Source organism: Gasterosteus aculeatus, chromosome 6 (genome assembly GCF_964276395.1).
Source record: "Gasterosteus aculeatus chromosome 6, fGasAcu3.hap1.1, whole genome shotgun sequence".
Taxonomy (NCBI): domain Eukaryota; kingdom Metazoa; phylum Chordata; class Actinopteri; order Perciformes; family Gasterosteidae; genus Gasterosteus; species Gasterosteus aculeatus.
Window position 1 is genome coordinate 19,587,994 of NC_135693.1, and position 15,464 is coordinate 19,603,457.

A 15,464-nucleotide genomic window follows, 5' to 3' on the forward strand; every position below is an offset into this window, starting at 1 on the left:
ACACACACGCACACACGCACACACACACATACACGCACACACACGCACACACACGTACACAAAGGTCAAACAGTCAACTCTAAATTCTACCGGAGGCCTCAGAGTCATCACCGTGGTAACCAGCGACACAGTGATGCAAGTGATGCCATTGACTGAACCGGTCGTCAGTGGCCTGAAGGTGTTTGTGAAACAACCACAGGTGGATGAGGGTGGGGGGGGAGAGGAGGTGGGGGGGCGGGGGGGGCATTCTGGCAGCACTTTGAATGCAGAACAAGACCAAATAGTAGGGTGTTGTCTGCAGCTTTGGGGGGGTGGAGGTGTGAGCTGCCCAACGAGACCCACATAACGAGACCACGCAGTTCTCATGTCGTTTATTCAAGTTTCACAATTCCAATTAAACACCGAAATCCTCATTCAGCTGTTGGTATGATACATTTCTGTTCTGTTCTCTTTTGTTTTGTTTAAAAAGAATGTAATTAGATTTATTTTGAAATACTGTGTCAGTAGTATAATTGCAGTTCATGTACATCTTTAAAATCATTTCCACAGGATGTTTTTACATCAAAGTGAGTCAGTTTTGTAGGTTTTGAAGCAAATTCGCAAAAACATACAGAGATTACATACCCAGAGAAAACTAAAAAGGTTACTCACAATATTACCAAATCTTGTGCATACGTTGGCGTAAGCGCTGAGATTGCACTTCATGGGGAGTCGAGTTGGGCACAAAGAACTCGCTCAGATAAAAAAAACCTCATAACATCCTCACATATTTATCCCAAACGAGAACACAACGTCCCTTAAAACGCACACATTCACCCTCTAACGGCAGCGCGAGACCACGACGTCATCCAGCGCAGAGCCTCCGTTTCTCCCGTTGAGGGAAACACAGAGCAAATCAGCGCCTTGATATAAACAATATGTAATACAAACACTTTGGAACATATGCTGGTGTAAGCGTTTGATTCCTCCGACTTAAACGCATTAACGAAATGTTCCAGTGTGCTTGGCGTGCGTGCAGATTAATGTAAAGGCATACAAACCCCTTTTTTTATGGCACAACGTGTGATGCTAAATCTGCTGCTTCTTTGGCTGTAGAAGCAGCAGGCCTACTGGCTGCTGGGCGCAGACGAACAGGACAGGGAGCCCCTTGATTTAGAGATATGCAGATTGTACCTCCAATGCAACAGGAGTAGATTACTTACAATCTGAAACAGGGTTCTGGTTGGAGCCTCTCACAGGTGGCTCTAGCTATAAAGGTGGAACCAACTGAGAGCCAAAGAACCTAAACGGTTCTTGTTGAGCAGCTTTATTGTTAGGAGTGCGTGTTACTCCTCCTTACTGGACTGTGCATCCTGAACAGAACTCCTCCTGTGTGCTTTATGCCAACAAAGTTTTGAAAATAAAGAACGTATTTATCAGAGGGCTTGAAGAGCTTCAGCTGTGAGAAGAGCAGCCTGCACTCACGCCAGCAAATCCAACCACCCAGCAGTCCAGCAGGCAACAAACACGAGTTAGGCAGGACGCCATCAGCCTGAACTGAAAAACGATGACGAGGAGAACGTCTTTGACCATTTGCAGAGGTCCGTACTTTTAAACGCTTTACTGGTTCACAGGACGCAAAGCAACAACAACTTGAAGCAAACCGATGACATATTATTTCACATTTTCTTGGAGACAACAACATGTTTTGTGCTCAGACTCATATTGATACGTACATACAACGTCTCTATAATGCAGATGTACTGTAGAGTTGTAGTTTACGCTCAAAGCGTATGAAGGGAGGGGCCGGCGCATGGAAGCACGTGACCCTGAGCTGGTGCATTTCTGAGAGCGAAAAGTTCCGACAAGCTGCACATAGAAACAAAACAGGTTCCTCATTGAACACGAGGTGTCCAACACATACTTTCACCTTGTGCATGTACGTATTCGGCCTCCTGTGCTTTGACGTGCAGCCGCTGCTTGGCAACTCGTCGGCAGGCGGGAGGCCCGAGGGAGGCGGAGAGAGCGCCGTCACGTCCTGAGCTTCAGGATGACCGTGGCCAGCACGAGGAAGAAGGTGTTCCAGCCCAAGGTAACGGCGAAGCCTCGCCACACCATCATCTGGGACAGACCCCAACCTGTGGGGGAGGCGGGGCTTTACGCTCACCTTTTTTTAGACTCGTTAGGCGCCCCGCGCTGCAGGACATGTTAGCTTAGCTTAGCATGGAGGCCCGGAAACAGCTAACAACCGGCCGACCGGGAGCATCAGTAAAGCCAATCTTTGTTGATACAATAATCGGTTCCCCGGTTTCTGGTCCTTATGCTAAAGTATAAAATGTTTTTACAGACAAGGAACTCTTGGTGCATTACATAAACATATCATTAAAAATACCTCTGTACATGATGCAGCGAAGGGCTTCGGAGGCGTAGGTCTGAGGAAGAGCCATGCTGACGTAGCGGAGAGGATACGGGACACACTCCACCGGCCAGATGATACCTGGAAGCACAGGACACGCAGGTGCTGCTGTTACAGCACGGCCCCCTGGTCACATGTCCCCCACTGCTCTGTCCAGAGCTGCTGGACGGTGTAACACGCACACACACACACACACACACGCACACACACACACACACACACACACACACACACACACCGCTGAGGATGAGGTTGGGGTAGAAGATTCCGAGGGCGGCCTGGTTGGCGCTCTGCTCGTCGTCGATGGCGGCTGAGATGACGAGGCCGAAGGAAATGCCAGTGATGCCCTGCAGCACGATGAGGACCACGACCAGCGCCAAGGAGCCTTCATTAGGCAGCTAGAGAGGGAAGATGAGAGGTTTAAGGGTTTAAAGGAAGAATCCTTTTCTTTATTTAGACCGTCCATCGTGAGTGAAACGCTGACTCGGTGAATAACAACTGGCGCTCTGCACTGTTCCTCCACAAAGAGAGGAACCTCACAAGAGTCAAAGTGCACAAAGTGTGTGTGCGTGTGCGTGTGTGTGTGTGTGTGTGTGCACGCTTGTCCTCGGTGCGTTGAGACACCATCCGTCTCCCGTGACAACGGGCTAAAATAGACTGTTGTCGTGGCGACCCCTGGAAGCGCTCCCGCACAGGAAGAGGCTAACGTCACGGTGGAGTCTCTGGACTCACACACGCACACACACACACACACACACACACACGCTGAATCACTGAACGGATTCTCTCGTGTTTCCAGTCTGAACCAGTCATGAGTGTTTGCAGCACCTCTGCAGAACATCTGTAACCATGAGTTTCACCGTTAACATAAATATGTCCCGCGGGATGAAAAGAGTTGTGAGTGCGCGGGAAAGCGCACACTTCCTTTGCGTTGTGGTTACTAAAGTGTTTTTGGACGGAAGAGCTGATTTGTTTTATTCTTAAAGATCTAAACAAGCAGCAGAGGCTTTAGATGATTCCTCACAGGCGTCGTTGTTAAACAGGAACGTCATCAGGAGCCGTTCATTTACAACGAGAGGGGATCAGAGGAACACACACAGCGGGAACGTGTCGCGTTGCCGGAGGAGTGTGCGTCAGTGTGTGCTTGTGTCGAACCCTGAAGACGAGCAGGATGAAGAGCAGCAGCAGGACGATCTGGACGCTGATGACAAAGAGCTGAGAGAAGAGGTGAGCCAGCATCGTCTCCAGGGAGCTCACGCCTGCAACGCGGCACAAAGAACACGCCTCACTGTTCTGCCGTGAGATGACACCACAATTTATTATTCCACGTGAGGGACGAGTTATGACCAAAACAACCCCGTGACTGCTCCGGTCGTTCTACGCCCCCTGGTGGCCACACGTAGAGTCACACTGGTTGAAATAAGCAGTAATTGAGCTATTGAGTTATTGAGGGGATTTTCTCCCCCAAAGGATCCATGCAAACGGAAATAACTTTAACCCTTAAGAGGAGTCAAGTCCGTCCCTTCTATGAAGCTGAACAGTGCATTTAGAAATAAAACCTCTCCAACAGGCATGTTGGAGCACGCACCCACACATGTGACGGTTTTAAAAGCTTGGTGTATATTCTCTACTTATACCTGCACTGCTTGTTCTCACTTTATATTTCTCAGAGTATGTTAATCCTGCATATACTTGTATACAGTGCATTCACACCCGTGACTCTTTCACTCATTGTAAATCAATTATGTTTCTGTTACTCTACACTTACTTAAGACCCTGTGCAATGACAACAAAGTGGAATGTAATCTAAGGGGTTTGGTGGATGCAGACGGGCCTCGTCTTTTTGAACTTTGACCCCTCACCTGCGACCCAGCACCTGTCCAGAAGCCCCTCCTTCCTCTCCAGGACAAAGGAGAGCGCCGTCAGACCCACGGCCAGGTAGAAGGTGATGCTGGAGGAGGAGGTAGAGGAGGAAGGAAGAGGAGGTCACGGGGCAGGATGTCTCGCTGAGAGGTTGCTGGTTCATTCATAAAAAGACGCAGCACTGACCTGAGAACAGCTCCGGGCGTCACAAAGGTGGTGAAGTCTGTGTTCAGGCTTCCGTAGATCGGCTCTTCAAACTGCAGAGAACGTAGCAGAAACACACAGACAGTTACAGATAATTATAAATGTATTTATTATGAATTATGTGTTGTTATTATTTCATAGTTCAGTTCTTCACCTTTATTGGTAGAGCGACCAGGTACGACAAACTTCCCAATTTATTATCCACAAAAGTCTGCAAGAGAACAAACAAACGGGTAAAAGATAATTAGGTAAAATAATGCTTAATAAATATAGCCAAGATAAATACATTTACCGGGTGAAACCTGGATTAAAAACACTTCAGGACTTTAATGAAATGAATAAGATCACATAATAAAAAATAAGCTTTAGTGCCAAGCGTTTTCTTTATGAATGAAACACGGCATAACTTTATTTATTTACCTGAAAGGCCTCATGTAGCTTCTTCTGCAGCATTAAGGCGATTTGTCCATCTAGACAAAAACATGAACATAACCTTCAAGTATAATGTGTTTATTCCTCCTGTCACTCCACATTAATCCTTTTAATGTATGAAATACGCAATTTCATCTCACGAAACACATTTCCAATAATACCACTCCATTCCTAAGCTTCTCTAAATCGCTCCTTTAAGTCCATTCCCAATGCAAAAGTAATAGAAGTGACTAGTTTAGTGCAGAAACAGCACAAACTGAGTCGTCTCACTAGTGAGGTCCAGCCAGACGTGCAGCGACCCTCCGTCGACCACCTCTCTGGACACCTGCCGCTGCATCATCCTGCAGGAAGCAGAGTCAACACCCGAAGCACATCCAGGATTCAGCACAGAGATTAACCAGAGTCAAGGTGCTGCATATTGTCTCACGGGTACATCGCGTGAGACGCTAGGAGACAGACAGAGTGACAGCGAGATCCTCCTTGTGGCAGTGGCAAGTGGGTGGCAACTTTGTGGCAGGCAGCGGCAATCGCCAGTAAATCAGTCGGCGTCACGACGGCACGCTGGGTGGGAGGAGCCAATTTTTCCCAGAAACAACTGTTATTTGTACGACAGGTCAGCTGCTGTAAATATTTAATTTTATTTGAGACACGTGAGCCCCCGTCTTCTTATTACAGAGGCTAATTTTAGGTTTGGACCGGCGGGTTCCGTGTAGGGGGTGGGGCTCTCAAGTTTGATGCCACCCACTTGCCACTGCCACAAGGAGGATCTCGGCCTTACTGGACAGACATGTGATTTTAAAACATGAATATATTTAAGTTTGCACATTTGGAAGCTTCTTCATTTTGGATTTCTTTGTGACAAATTATGTTCCTTTGATTCAGTAATTTGTATAGAAACTTTCAACGTATTCGCAACAATTATCATTATAATTATTACATTACAGGTCATTTAGCAGACGCTTTTATCCAAAGCGACTTACATAACACTTTAAACACACGGCTTTTTCACATTTTTGCCCGGGGAGCAATTAGGGGTTAGGTGTCTTGCTCAGGGACACTTCGACATGGAACATAGGGCAGCCTGGAATCGAACCACCAACCTTGTGCTTCCCAGCACACCTTCTCTAACCCCTGCGCCACGACGACACAATTATAATATCATTAATGTGCTGTAAACAGATGATGCCTTCGTAGAGTTTTATCATCAACTGATCCTGTTTATTAATGAATCACTCTATAAAGTCTAGAAATGACTTCATTTGATTCACCTTTATTCATATAGACTCATTTTATGGCTTTAAGTGATTCTCCCTTGTTTTAATGACGATGAGCGTGTGATCGATCGCTGCTGAGCTGCAACCAAGAACAGGACACACACGCACACAAAGACACACACAGCTGATCCACAAACACGTCAGGTGACATCAAGGTGAGGATGAAAGCAAGTTCTGCGTCCCTATTTCGGTAAATTCTAAATGTGCGCAAAAGAGGAACTAAGCAAAAGTCAAAGCAAGAAGAGAAACCACCACACGCATTGTTTGGACTTTTTAACCAACCGATGTGCAGCAGAGCAAGCCCAAGTCCCGCCCCCTCTCACCTTTTCGTCAGGTAGCTGGTGAAGTTCTCGCCGAAGCCGATGACCCCCCAGTACTCTCCGTTATAGATCCCATCGAACGCCTCCGCGTGGGACAAGGGCACCTGTGGATGTGAACACAGAGCCGTTCATACGCTTCACCCCCCCTCAGACTCCAGCCCCGACCAACGCGCTCTCCCCGCCCGCACCTGGTGCACGCTGGCGTTGTCCAGGAAGGAGAGCAGCGAGTGGCTGAAGGCCGAGGGCGAGGTCTCGTTGTTCACCACGGCGACCTGGACCCCCTCCGGGTCCCCGCCGATACACAAACAGATGAGGGACACCTGGATGACGGGCAGCAGGAACTGGAAACACAGCGAGCTGTGGGGGGATCGACAGGACGCCGGTTACGAGGTCACTCGCTGAGGATCAAAAGGTAAAAGGTCATCTGCGGTGATAACCTGGTGTTATGAGTAAAATGGCAAATAAATGTGCTGCATAAAGTGAACTAAAGTGCTGTTTTAAGACCCCGATGTTTGGGTTTGGACGCACCCCGGCATCCGCTTCATCCGCACCAGCGTTTTGATCATCAGGGCGGCGATGTTCCTCCACTTGGGAAGAACGTGTCGCACTCGCACCTTCCAGTCCACTGAGCACACGCACACGCACACACACACACACACACACACACACACACACACACGGAGTAAACACACATTTCACCTCTCCACAAACATCTCTTTTTGGGGTGTTTCGTACCTGAATACGAGGGCACTTCCTGCGCGGCCCCCCCCAGTCCGACCCCCAGGATCGGCCTGCTCTCGTCCCGGGCGGACTCGAAAGACTGGCTGCCCTCCAGCGACCCCCCCGGCGGACAGGGACCCCGCTCCGCGCCGCTCTGGTCGGACGTCTCACACAGCCGCAGGAAGGCGTGCTCAAGGGTCTGAGGCAGAGAGCTGTGTGTGTGAGATGTGCACGCCAAGCACCTTGTTTACCCCCCCACCCCGAGAACTCACCGTGGCGCTGTGCTGCTTCATGACGGCGTCTGGAGGTCCTTCAGCCAGCAGGCGTCCGTTCCTCATGAGACCCACCTGGAGGAACCACAGGAGGAGGTTTATCTAAGGAACACTCAGTTCACCCTGAAGTAAAAGTAAAGAGGCCCCTGAACACACATGAACATCAGAGGCGTGAGGGAAGCCTTAGCGCTCAGGTAGAAGATACGTCTCGTCTGGTCCTCTTTAATTATAACTACTGCTCATGATAATATTGGGATATTTAGCACAAAGTGCCTTAAAAGGTGAGGAAGGCCTGTGTTAGAAAAAGTGCCATCAGAATTCATGTAGGGGGACAGATTGGTATTTTCTGCTGCATACTGGGGGGGACAGATTGGTATTTTCTGCTGCATATTGGGGGGGACAGATTGGTATTTTCTGCTGCATATTGGGGGGGCAGATTGGTATTTTCTGCTGCATATTGGGGGGGCAGATTGGTATTTTCTGCTGCATATTGGGGGGGCAGATTGGTATTTTCTGCTGCATATTGGGGGGGACAGATTGGTATTTTCTGCTGCATATTGGGGGGGCAGATTGGTATTTTCTGCTGCATATTGGGGGGGACACGTGGTTACGGCCTTGCATCTAAGCCCTCATTAACAATAAAGGAGGAATAATAAATAGCGACCAGGTGTTACTCGTTCCTCCCCCCAAATATCCAACCGATCGCTCCAGCTGAGCAGTCAGACCTGGGTTGACCTCTGACCCCTGTTCGTCTGGTAATGAAGAGTTTCAGTACATATAAACTCGGACGGGTCATTTAAAACCACAATCTGCTTCATGTTGCAGCTGAAGCAACTCACATACATTCATGTGTTGCTTTTTGAAAAATATCACAAACAACAAAAGTGATTTTATAGCTTCTGTAATTCCCAGATATCGTTTTTTTTTAAGAAGAAAACCATTCCACAGTGCAAACGCACACATGTGACGGACTAAATATTCAAAGAGGATTACTGGTGAACAATAACTGGCCTTATGGAGTGAGTGAAGGGGGGGGGCGTATCAACGTGGCGCTACGGGCTTATTGTGTGCTTATTTGTGCTGTATTATATTTATTGCAGTAGATTTCTGTGCAAATAGGAGTACGACACACGCATGCATACACTGTAAGACCTTTTTAATGAAGTGAGTGAGACGACCCTTGTTGCCGTGTGTTTGTGTGCGTTGTCTCTCCCTGTGTGTTCATGCATGTGTGGACCCTCTCACCACGTTGGCTTGCCGGGCCTCCTCGATGTAGTGCGTGGTGATGATGACGGACACTTTCCCCGTCTTCACTATCTCCACCAGATGCTGCCAGATCCTGCAGAGGAGAGAAAAACAGCAACGCGTTACGTAACGACACAAGGTCACATGACATGTTAGGCTATACAGGAACTCCCCCACGGTCACATGACTCTTTTCTCTTCACTTTAGTGCAGACTGCAGCTGCCCTTGAAGAAGCACCACAGACGTCACGGATCACATGGAGATGAGAGGAAGTTTCACTAATAAATAGTCGACAGTAACGTGGTCACATTTTGATCTGGGTGTTTTGTTTCGTCAGGAATACCGACAGTGATGACAAACGGACGACATCATACGATCGGCTGAGGCGTTTCTTACTTGGCCCTGAGCACGGGGTCCACTCCCACTGTGGGTTCGTCCAGGATCAGAAGCTCTGGGTTCTGCAGCAGAGCCGCTCCGAGGGACACCCGCCGCCTCTGACCGCCACTGGGACACCCGGGGGGGGGGCAAAAAGGGTCAAAGGTCAAGCCAGTTGAATCTCAGACACAAAACAGCAGGACCCGGGTGCTTTATTCTATCTTTCATAACCTTGTTTCATATTGGCGGTGCGCTGTATTACAGGTTAGTGAAAGAACAGGTACGACACGCCGTGTTGTGTTGTTCATACCAGGAGCGTCTGTCATACAAAGTCAGACAAAGAACGGTGTCAACAACCAGTGAGTCAGAGCAGTCGGTCACAAGATCGTCTTTAAAAACAAAAACTCCTTTTCACGGTCAATAGATTCAGCTCAGTCACGTGTATGGACATGAATAACAGCACGACAATAACAACAATAGAAACCCAGATGAATGAAGAGAGTTAAAAGATTTTTTTTAAAAGATGATAAATACAAAATAAAAATAAATAAGAAATTAAATAAATAGAATAGAAGTAAATAAATAGGAAATGTTATTTTTTTAAATAAAGGATCATTTAAATAATTTACAATTAGCAAATGTTTACTCAGCAAATCAAGCACAATTTCATAATATTATTATTATTTTGATTTAAATTGTTTTTGTCTTTTGTGTTCATTGTAGGTCATCGTTCTCTGTTGATTTCCTGATTTGTTGTTTTGTTGTTTAGAATAACACATATAAAGTATTTAGATAAAAACAGACATAAAGCAACATTCTCTCTCACATCTTCAGCCTCATTTTCAAAAATAACTTTTTGAGCTGACACAAATATTTGGCCAAATGCCAAATGCCCTATTTTGTATTTGTATTGCTTGAACGTGTCCTTGTGCGGCTTCAGAATGAGGCTTCTGGGCTTTTTCAACATTCCTCCGTGAAGCGAATGAGAAAAAGCGTGAGAAGCTGTCTCAGTGGAGCTTCCAAACGCTGACCTTTGACTTCATGGGACTGTGCCTGGTTCCTTAAAGAGAAAATGTCACACTGACGAGGCGTGCACATCCTTCAGAGGACGGTAGAGATGCTTCGGCACCACTCGTACTGCTGCCTGTCCATCAACGTCCACGACTTCCTCCTCCTGGTTCTCACCTGAGGTTTCGCACCAGGCGGTGCTTCTGAGGGAGATCCAGGAAGTCCACGAGGAAATCCATGCGCGCCCGGGTCTCCTTCCACGTCAGGCCGTGGATGCGTCCGAAGAAGGTCAGCGTGTCGCTGATGGTGAACTCGTTGTAGAGCGCCAGCTCCTGTTGGACGCAAAGACGAACCCAGAGGGGAGGAAAGTCCTACTGAATGAACTCTAAAAGTCAGCAACAGGTTTTACGCACGTTCTCCTCACCGGGATGATGCATTTTTCTGTAACGGTGAATGAATGTGACACTTTGTGTATTACTGCCGTCCAAGCAGGTCAATGAATTCCTCCGCTTTGTGACACCGGACTCCAGCGCCACGGTCCCGCTGCTACAGGTGAGGTGTCACATTGCTTCCCATCGAGGACGAATGTGATGCCGAGGGTTTCACCCTGTGTGTGTGTGTGTGCGTGTGTGTGAGATCGGCCTCATCGGGTGTCCGACAGTAACGAGACACACTCATCGACGGAGGCCCGGAGCCATGCAGCTAACTGTGCAGCCGAAGTTTAAAATCGATTCAACTGTAATTAAACTTTAATTGAAGTTCAGTTAAGCAAAGAAAAAGATTTGTAACATTGCGACATATAAAGAAAAACACACATGTGTACAGATGTGTGGGTACCTGCGGCATGTACCCGACCATCTTCCCCGGCACGTCGTGACCCGGATACGCGGGCGGCTTCCCCAGCACGCAGATGTGACCCCGCGAGATCTTTAGGGTTCCCACAATGCATTTCAGCAGCGTGGTCTTCCCACATCCACTGGGCCCCAACAGGCCGTAACTGCAACGCAGAATCCACAGCATCTTCAGTTAAAAGTAGAGCAAACAGCTTTGACAGTTTGTGTTTGGATTTATTGGTTGTCAGATGACTATTTATCTGATTCCAGCTGCTTTAAATTGGATAATTAGTAGTTTCTTCACTCCTTTACGACGGCAAACAGAATAGCTTTGAGTTCTGGACACAAAAAGACCTTTGAGGCTCTAGGAGACATTTTATAGAACAAGCAACTAGACGATTGATGCCGAAATGGATCAACAAAGAACATAATCATTAGCCGCATGTTTACGGTCTGTTCGTTAAGAGTAAGCGCCGTGTGGATTTGTGAGCAGACTCTACAAACGTGAAGTGAAAACGCTCCACTTCCGGTCACAAGGAGTCAGATATAGAAGGAGCTTTAGTTCCCCTTCTGTAGCTCTCACAGAGGAAGTCGATACCAGATGACTGTGTGAGATAAAGCCGGTTACAGTCAGACTAAACAACAGGAGGGACGCTGCGATTATCTATTAGAAAGCAGATGTTAGACTCTGCTGTCTCTCATCAGGCTGCTCAGTACAGACGGAACAGAACCACCATTTATCATCAGTCAGATCAATGCAGGAGGTACTTGGTGTTGTGAACTGTGTGCTTCTTTGAGGTGTGATTGTTGAGCATAAAAATAAAGTAGGATGTCGGATCGATATTCTCTCTTGTATAGTATGACGAGCAGGCCATGGACGCTGTTAAAAAAGCAGATTCTTCTGCTCACTAACTACAAATAAAAGTGTTCCAGGAAACCAGTGAGAAAAGCTCGTCTCCTTCCTCAGACTGGCTGCAGTAAATGACTCATCAGCATGCTGGGAACAGGCCGGCTAACTGGGAGCAGAGCCCACTGCCTGTTTAGTGCTACCGGGGGGAGATGGAGGTATACAATACTCGCTGTAATAAAAGCTGGGTGGAGGGAGCTTTTCACACCTTATTTTCTCACCTCTACTTCCCCGTATTCCAAATAGCTGCCTTTTTTGTCCCCTGCAATAGAATTTGGCTTTAATTGACCAGATGGGTTTAAAATCCCAGTCCAGCTTTAATCACGAGGCCGAATCAAGAGCGGTCCAGATGTTTGAGTCGGTGCGCTCACATGTGTCCCTGTGGCACCGTCAGGTTCAAGTTGCTGAGGACCTTCAGTTTGCCGTAGGACCGGCACACGTCTCGGCACTGGATGGCCAGCGGCTCCGGTCCGCCGGGCGGAGACGCCTCCAGATCGACCTTCATGCTGCCCTCCGTCTGCTGGAAGAGGGGACGACATGTGAGGAAATGTCCCTCTCTGGTTTGTGCCTGTGAAGCCCCGCCCCTCTCCGTTGATGCCCCGCCCCCTGCTCATGTCTGAATGTGAAAAAAAGATCTGAAAATTGAAAATATAAGATTTAAATCTAAAAAATTTGAAAATCTGCAAACGTAAAATATAAAAAAGCGAATATCAAAAAATATATTTAAGTGAAGATAGAAAAAAGATTTTGTAAAAACTATATTAACCTGAAAATACTTTATGTCCACATCGTTATATTTTGAATACATTGTTGTATTTTTCAATGTTCAAGACCAAAACTTTCAGGTTCACAAGAACCCGGTGTGCGCGGATGGAGCGAGCACATCCCAGCGAGGGGCCTGCAAAGCGTTTTACTCCTGTGCAAGACTTTGCAGCTCCATCTGTCGGGTTGGAGGTGGTTTCTAAACATATTCAGGCCGTCTTCTTATAAGAAAACAAGATGAATCTGGCGTTTGGACGCACTGAAACAACTCTCTGTTACTCCGGTATTCCTGCTGGTTTCTTTGCATCCCGTCGCGCTGCAGCAGACAACGTATTTGGGTTGTGAAAACAATCCTTTGCTCGGTAATCTCTAATGACGGCTTCTCCCATAGTCCTCCAACTAACTATAATCCAGCAGCTGTCATTCTCCATTGAGTTTTTCATTACACATCTGGCTGCGTTGGCCACACAAACGTACACAAAGACACATCTCGTGTAATTACAGGCTGCGGGTTGTGATCATGTTCACAACCCGTAAGAACAGATACAGAATCAGTAGTACCATCTAAGCAGACACTCACCCTCAGAGACGATGGAGGCAAATCAAAAAGTAGAAAAGAGGAAACGTGGAAAGGGATGAAGAGCTGATGAGAGAGTCAACAGACTGAAGAGAACGAAACAAACACCTCCGCCCACAGACGAGAAGTGGAGGAACAGGTTCAGTTTACTGGATGGCATGAGGAGAACGCGCGCCTTATTGTGAAGAATACCCCCCCCCCCCCCCACACACACACACACACACACACACGCACGCACGCACACACAACGTGCTCATTTGTAAACAAAAACCATCCCATAATAAATGATCACAGCAAGTCGTCAGATTCCCTTGATTTTCCACATTCTAAATCATCTCAGCCGAGGAATCCCACCGGGCTGTGGAAGCTGACATTTCAAGCATCTCATCCGGATTCAGAAGGGCTCTCCTGCAAGCATCCATCGCTCTGACAACAGGCTGATATTATAATTTAACAAATATATAGATATATATATATGGTGACTTCGTCAGAAACCTCTCCCATCTGATCGTGCCCTCTTTCTGTTCTGCTCTGCTGATCAGGAAACATTCCTACCTTTGCCCGCCAAGTCGTTGCCAAAGTCGCGTCACCGCCAAAGCGCAAGAAAAAACGGGCCTGACGGGGACGCGCGCAGATCTCCCCGGTTCCGGTGCGCAGAGAGGCCTCCGCGCCGCCGGTCCTGAGCAGAGCCTCGGCCGGTGTCCTCCCGGCGATCAGCTGCTGCACTTTCACTTCTGCGCGTCACACGGGAGGATGTGCGCGCCGCTGCCCCCCCCCCCCCCCCCCCCCCTCCTCCCGCCCCGCCCCCTCCCGGTTCTGCATTTCTCTTAAACCATGACGCCCCTCCGTCCCCTGATTGTTTTTACGAAGTGTCGAAGGAAAAAGACCGCATGCATCGCTGCGCTGCTGCGTGTGCATGTGCATGTGCATCTGCGTGTGCGTGCGGCATGCGTGTGCGTGCATAACGCACGCACGCACACGCATGACGTTCTAATCCTAGCAGGGTTTTTTTGTTGTGGTCCTAAAAACCCAGAAGCATCTTACCCGCTCCTCCAGCTCGGTGAAGTCCGCAGCATCCCGACCGGCAGCCTCCGCGTCCATGGCGGCAGGGAGGAGGCGGGAGGAGGTGGGAGGAGGGGGGAGGAGGTGGGGGGAGGCGGGGGGGGGAGCAGAGTAACAGAGGGGGCGGGGGATGCTCACATGTATGATTTGATTCTGGGCCAGATCACATGACGATGCTTCACGTTCAGCGTTTTTATTTGATTAGAAATTTTATTTTATTATTGTTTTTTTTGGTGGGAGAAACACGCGGTTCAAATCAATTAACGTCACGTGATTGATCTCGTGGTCCCTGTCAGTAATTTGAATCTTGAGGGGGGGTTTGGTTCGGTTTTAGTTATTCTTCCCTGGAGGGAATCAAGCAGAGACTCGTCACTTTAGTCCCTGAGGACGGATGTTTAAAGGAGGGACTCAACTAATTGACCACATTCAACCAGCTCAGTGTGACGACTCGAAGAGACAGTGAAGATTAACTTCCTGTTTTTATTTTTGTAACCACGGCACTTCCTGTATCTAGTTTCTCACCCTTCGTTTCTCCCCACAGCTGAGTTTAGTTTGCAATCACCTCCACCTGTATTTAAGCCTCAGTTCCCCACTTGTCTGTGTCAGGTTATCGTTTGTCTTTCCTAGAGGTGCATGTTTGAAATTCCCAGTGCTGTATTTGGTAATCTTGTTTCTACTTCGTTGCCAGGCTCTCTTCCTTTTTGTTTCTACAAGAGCGTGTGGATTCCGCCGTTGCCTGTGCACCCTTTCTCTTGCATTAGTTTATTTTTCTAGTAAAAGATTCCAAACCTGGAAAGAAGTTTCTGTTGCCTTATGGCTCTGCACCTGAGTCGAAGTCCTGACTCCTCACACTCAGTATGAAACCAATAAAACATAAGACAAGTAGGTTTACGGAATAGAAACATGTTGTAGCAGGATAATGAACATATAGACATACATGTGTAAAACGTGATGTTATGTGTTAGTTATTTCAAAGTATTATTGAATAAGTGTTGTGTTATTCAAGACATGTGAAAGTTATGGAAAAGCATGTTAATGTACTATAGACCCAGTGTACTGTAACATTTTGAGGTTGATTTTTTTTTTTAAGAAATTGTGCAAAATAGTTTTAATAGCATCTATAACCGAGTCTTTACTTTTTTATATTTTATGCCATAGTACTTTTTGCTTATATCTTTTCCCACCTAAAGACAAAAAAAATGTCTGCTGCTGCAC

The 15,464-nt window shown here is 47.5% G+C and overlaps 1 protein-coding gene across 8 annotated transcripts; it reads right to left on the bottom strand.

The window, feature by feature from the left end:
- Positions 1 to 356: 356 nt before the first annotated feature.
- Positions 357 to 14,328, bottom strand: abch1 (ATP-binding cassette, sub-family H, member 1). 8 transcript variants are annotated; one of them, XR_013467886.1, is made up of 20 exons: positions 14,232 to 14,328; positions 12,220 to 12,368; positions 10,946 to 11,105; positions 10,286 to 10,440; positions 9,122 to 9,229; positions 8,726 to 8,819; positions 7,481 to 7,555; positions 7,224 to 7,407; positions 7,017 to 7,113; positions 6,677 to 6,845; positions 6,492 to 6,592; positions 5,165 to 5,235; positions 4,883 to 4,932; positions 4,617 to 4,673; positions 4,445 to 4,515; positions 4,258 to 4,346; positions 3,420 to 3,654; positions 2,634 to 2,793; positions 2,372 to 2,476; positions 357 to 2,117 (listed from the first exon to the last, which is right to left on the bottom strand). XR_013467886.1 is itself a non-coding variant. In XM_078104263.1 (20 exons), the coding sequence occupies exons 1-20, from the start codon at positions 14,286 to 14,288 to the stop codon at positions 2,011 to 2,013; spliced, it is 2,163 nt and encodes a 720-aa protein (XP_077960389.1). In that variant the 5' UTR covers positions 14,289 to 14,328; the 3' UTR covers positions 357 to 2,010. The 8 variants fall into 8 exon arrangements, 6 of the variants coding, with proteins under 6 accessions (XP_077960389.1, XP_077960390.1, XP_077960391.1 ...); XM_078104263.1 differs by having other exon boundaries at positions 3,551 to 3,654; XM_078104264.1 differs by having other exon boundaries at positions 3,551 to 3,654; positions 12,220 to 12,365; positions 14,232 to 14,312.
- Between the last annotated feature and the right edge of the window lie 1,136 nt (positions 14,329 to 15,464).

Bases quoted from the DNA above. Each gene is read 5' to 3' on its own strand.
- abch1 (XM_078104263.1), bottom strand. From the start codon at position 14,288: ATGGACGCGGAGGCTGCCGGTCGGGATGCTGCGGACTTCACCGAGCTG. The intron at 10,441-10,945 runs GTACCCACACAT...TGCGTCCAACAG, and splicing joins TGGTCGGGTACATGCCGCAG to GAGCTGGCGCTCTACAACGA. The intron at 7,556-8,725 runs GTGAGAGGGTCC...TGGTTCCTCCAG, and splicing joins AGGCCCGGCAAGCCAACGTG to GTGGGTCTCATGAGGAACGG.